Source organism: Mauremys mutica, chromosome 3 (genome assembly GCF_020497125.1).
Source record: "Mauremys mutica isolate MM-2020 ecotype Southern chromosome 3, ASM2049712v1, whole genome shotgun sequence".
Classification (NCBI taxonomy): domain Eukaryota; kingdom Metazoa; phylum Chordata; order Testudines; family Geoemydidae; genus Mauremys; species Mauremys mutica.
In genome coordinates this window covers 47,452,212-47,457,150 of record NC_059074.1, presented here as the reverse complement: position 1 = coordinate 47,457,150, position 4,939 = coordinate 47,452,212, and the positions used below count along the sequence as shown (strand labels likewise).

The 4,939-nt window shown below is 45.2% G+C and overlaps 1 protein-coding gene across 1 annotated transcript; it reads right to left on the bottom strand.

Moving 5' to 3' along the window:
• Window positions 1-259: 259 nt before the first annotated feature.
• LOC123366928 (60S ribosomal protein L35) lies at window positions 260-711 on the bottom strand. Its single transcript, XM_045010843.1, has one exon. The coding sequence runs from the start codon at window positions 699-701 to the stop codon at window positions 330-332; it is 372 nt and encodes a 123-aa protein (XP_044866778.1). The 5' UTR covers window positions 702-711; the 3' UTR covers window positions 260-329.
• Window positions 712-4,939: the final 4,228 nt, after the last annotated feature.

Genomic DNA, 4,939 nt, shown 5'->3' with positions numbered 1-4,939 from the left:
CCAGTTTCAGTAAAATTTAAAATGTATTTCAGTGTGTGTGTCTTTTCTCGGTACATGGTGAACTGAAAGCATGTTTTGATTGTATCATTAAACCAATTTTTTTTTACCTCATCATTGCATGGTGTACAAAATTTTGCTGGGATGGCTGCAGAATTTTTTTTAAATCTCACCCAAAGTTCAAAAATATCACAAGTCTTAGTGATATACATCAAGGATGGGGAAAGTTGTGTATGTTTTCCATGTTTTTTTTTTTTTTTTCCCAAACAACTTGATGTTTAATGAGAAAAAGCTGGCCAATATAATTGACAGATCCATAGTATGCAAACGGTTTATGCCTTAACAGCAAACTTCCGGACAGGGTACAGGCGCTCTTTTCGCTGCTGTTTTTTGGTCTTCAAACTTTCTTCGTACTTATTTAATCTGCGGCGCATGGCACGAGTCTTCTTCGGCCGTAGGTCAAGAGGCTTGTACTTTTTGCCTTTGTAAAATTTCCTCAGGTTCTCTTTCTGGGTCTGGTTGATGACAGTCAGCACTCTGGCAATGGATTTGCGGACAACCCGGATCTTGGACAGCTTGGAGGCGGCTCCGCCAGTCACCTTGGCCACCCGCAGCTGGGACAGCTCCACCTTCAGGTCATCCAGCTGCTTCAGCAGCTCCTCCTTCTTCTTCCCTCGCAGGTCGCGGGCCTTGATCTTAGCCATGTCAGCAGCGTTGGAATACATTTGTTACTTTTCCAACCCAGCTGATGTCCTCCAGAGAATCAGCAAAGGACAGATATCCATGTTACTTAATTCCTTTTATTGCAGATGTTGAACATTTAAAAATGAACAAACAGAAAACCCCCCCACTACATGGAACATACTAGTGTAATCCATCTTTTGGCACTGGTTTAGTACCAGTATGATGTGCAAACAGGAGAGGGGTAGCTCACAATTTTTGGACAAGTTCCAAAGTTTGTTACCTGGTCTTATTTCATGGTATTGCTGGTATGTGCCTGAGTCCTCCTCCTGGTGTGCTAAAGAATAAAGCTGCTTGGTGGTGACTCCAATGAGACAAAGGCTAGGGCCCACACAGAATTCACAAACAAGTCAAACTTACACAGGCAACTAAATTAAAAACAATAACTATGAACTTTATGACAGGTTTCAGAGTAGCAGCCGTGTTAGTCTGTATCCGCAAAAAAAACAAGGAGTACTTGTGGCACCTTAAAGACTAACAAATTTATTTTAGCATGAGCTTTCGTGAGCTAAAGCTCACTTCTTCGGATGCATAGAATGGAACACACAGACAGGAGATATTTATACATACAGAGAACATGAAAAGGTGGAAGTATGCATACCAACAGGCAGAGTCGAATCAATTGAGATGAGCTATCGTTAGCAGGAGGAAAAAAAACTTTTTGAAGTGATAATTAAGATGGCCCATAGAAGGTGTGAGGAGAACTTAACATAGGGAAATAGATTCAATTGGTGTAATGGCCCAACCATTCCCAGTCTTTATTTAGACCACAGTTAATGGTATCTAGTTTGCATATTAATTCAAGTTCAGCAGTCTCTCTTTGGAGTCTGTTTTTGAAGTTTTTTTGTTGCAAAATTGCCACCTTCAAGTCTGTCACTGAGTGGTTATAAAGGTTGAAGTGTTCTCCCACTGGTTTTTGAATGTTATGATTCCTGATGTCAGATTTGTGTCTAGACAGCACTCCCCTGTCTATAAGCGAGGACTGGCCTGTCTCCCAAGATCTGTGAGAGTGAGGGATCATCTTTAAGGATAGGTTGTAAATCTTTGATGATGCGCTGGAGAGGTTTTAGTTGGGGGCTGTAGGTGATTGCTAGTGGTGTTCTGTTATTTTCTTTTTTAGGCCTGTCCTGTAGTAGGTGGCTTCTGGGTACTCTTCTGGCTCTGTCAATCTGTTTTTTCACTTCAGCAGGTGGGTATTGTAGGTTTAAGAATGCTTGATAGAGATCTTGTAGGTGTTTATCTCTGTCCAAGGGATTGGAGCAAATACGGTTGTATCTTAGAGCTTGGCTGTAGACAATGGATCGTGTGGTGTGTCCGGGATGGAAGCTGGAGGCATGTAAGTAAGTATAGCGGTCAGTGGGTTTCCGGTATAGGGTGGTATGTATGTGACCATCGTTTATTAGCACAGTAGTGTCTAGGAAATGGACCGCTCGCTTATAGACAGCCTCCCAACCTGAAGCAAATACTCACCAGCAACCGCACACCATACAACATAAACACTAACCCAGGAACCTATCCTTGCAATAAAGCCCGATGCCAGCTCTGTCCACGTATCCATTCAAGTGACACCATCACAGGACCTAATCACATCAGACACACCATCAGGGGCTCGTACACCTGCACATCTACCAACGTGATATATGCCATCATGTGCCAGCAATGCCCCTCTGCCATGTACATTGGCCAAACTGGACAGTCTCTACGCAAAAGAATAAATGGACACAAATCTGACATCAGGAATCATAACATTCAAAAACCAGTGGGAGAACACTTCAACCTTTATAACCACTCAGTGACAGACTTGAAGGTGGCAATTTTGCAACAAAAAAACTTCAAAAACAGACTCCAAAGAGAGACTGCTGAACTTGAATTAATATGCAAACTAGATACCATTAACTGTGGTCTAAATAAAGACTGGGAATGGTTGGGTCATTACACCAATTGAATCTATTTCCCTATGTTAAGTTCTCCTCACACCTTCTATGGGCCATCTTAATTATCACTTCAAAAAGTTTTTTTTCCTCCTGCTAACGATAGCTCATCTCAATTGATTCGACTCTGCCTGTTGGTATGCATACTTCCACCTTTTCATGTTCTCTGTATGTATAAATATCTCCTGTCTGTGTGTTCCATTCTATGCATCCGAAGAAGTGAGCTTTAGCTCACGAAAGCTCATGCTAAAATAAATTTGTTAGTCTTTAAGGTGCCACAAGTACTCCTGTTTTTTTTTTTTTATGAACTTTATGTGACGATTAGAGTAAAGAGAAATATACAGTCAATACAAATATTAAATAATTAACATGATTAGAGAGAATAATACTTTTTAATTATTAAAAGCTATGCTGGCAAGCACACTAGGTCACATGACCACACATTCCTCTGCTGTTCCCATTCAAAAGTGACTCTCCTCTCAATTCCATCAGTTCACCAGGTCTCAGATACCCAGGTGGTGCACATAGAGACTTGTTCCAAGTCTGTAAAGAGATCCTGTTAGAAACACACTTTATTGTACTGGGAACTGGCAGTGCAGGTCTTGATGATCCAGGCAGATGAAAGTCCTTTCACAGATGCGTATCCAGATGGAGTAATTAGTAACTGGCTCCAGTGAATGCAATGAGGCTCTCAATCTAACCCATTAATCTAACTATAAGACAGGGTAGTCACTCAGGTTCATTTTCTGGCAGTGTGGTCAAGAGATTGGTGCAGGCAAGCAGGTAGTCCCTGGGTACAGTTGCCACCTTTTAATGGCTGGTAACAAGACTGCCACGGCCCCACACCTGCTCCTTCTCTTCCCGCCCCCAAAGCCCTGCACCTGCTCCACCTCTTCCCTTAAAGCCCTTTGTCCGCTCTTCTTCTTTTGATGCCCCACCCCTTCTGTCTCTTCCCCTAAGCCCTACCTGCTTCTCACCTCTTCCCCCAGATTAAAAAAAAACAACCATCAGGGCTTGTCAAATAGCACCCAGACACACAAGCCTCAAACCAGACTGCCCAGGTGAAACCTGGATGGATGGCAACTCTATCTCTGGGGATTGCTGGAGAGGGCTAACCATCCCCTCCCTTCTGGAATGGTGCAGTCTTTAATGCTTGGAATCCACAGGTTCAGCTGCAAGCAGTTTGGGTCTCTGGATCCAAAATTCCAGATCTAGTGAGGGCTGTTGCAGGTCAAGCAGGCTGCAGGCAGTGGCAGGAAAGCCAGTCTGTCTCCTCCCGTAGCTGGCAGACTGGTGGCAGGAAGAGCAGATTACCTCTTCCCGACACTTTTCAGCAGGTTGAGGATACAGATAGGCCAGGTGCTGGCCCTGTAAGTGCTGTGCTGGCAGGCTTCAGGGAGACCTTCTTCCTTTCCTCTCCCCAGCTGGTCTCTGCCATGTGGAGGGAAAGCCAGACTATTCATAGCCTTCCCTTCTGCTTTCCTGGGCATCTGTGGCTCTGCCCAGGATCAGAGACTGCTTGCAGTGCTGTCTAGCTGTTCTCTGTCCTCTAACTCGCTGTTGATGACTTCTGTTGTTTCCTCTCCTCCCATTGGTGAGGGAGGAGGGTTGCCAGGGTGACTGGGAAGATTGTATTCTCCTCCCCTTTTCTCCTGCTCCTGGGGGAAGTCAACAGTGTTCAATGACTGGGGTGTGGGAAGTCAGAGCAGAGAGTCAAAACCAAAGACAGTCCCCGGTACCAGGCTTAAGGTCAGAGACAGCGTCAGGTGTCAGGCCAGGGGTCACTGCTGGAGACAGCGTCAGTGGTAAGGCTGAGGGCAGGAATCGGAATAGGGCAGGACAGCAGGAACTGGGAGTAGACTGTGTCTGGAATGGGAGGCAGGAATCAGGAGCAGGCAGGAATGCAGGGATCAGGAGTCAGGTAAACAGGAGTGGTCCATAGTCTCATCCACCCAAGGATTCCTCTAGTTGCTCAGACACCTTCCTGTTGTTACTTCCTCATTGATATGGTTCTCCTTAGCCAATCAGGGGAACTAGATGTTTCCCCCAGCTGGGAGCTTTGGGGACAACGTGAGCTAGCCCTTCCCTGGACCCTCCAGAGTTACTCTCACAAGCCACTAGGTGGCAGTCGTGGCCTGAATGCTGCCTGAGGACCCCTGGCACTGGGTTTGAGGCTTGTGATCATCAAATCATAGATGATTAGGGTTGGAAGAGACTACAGGCAGTCATCTAGTCCAACCCCCTGCTCAAAGCAGGATCAACCCCAACTA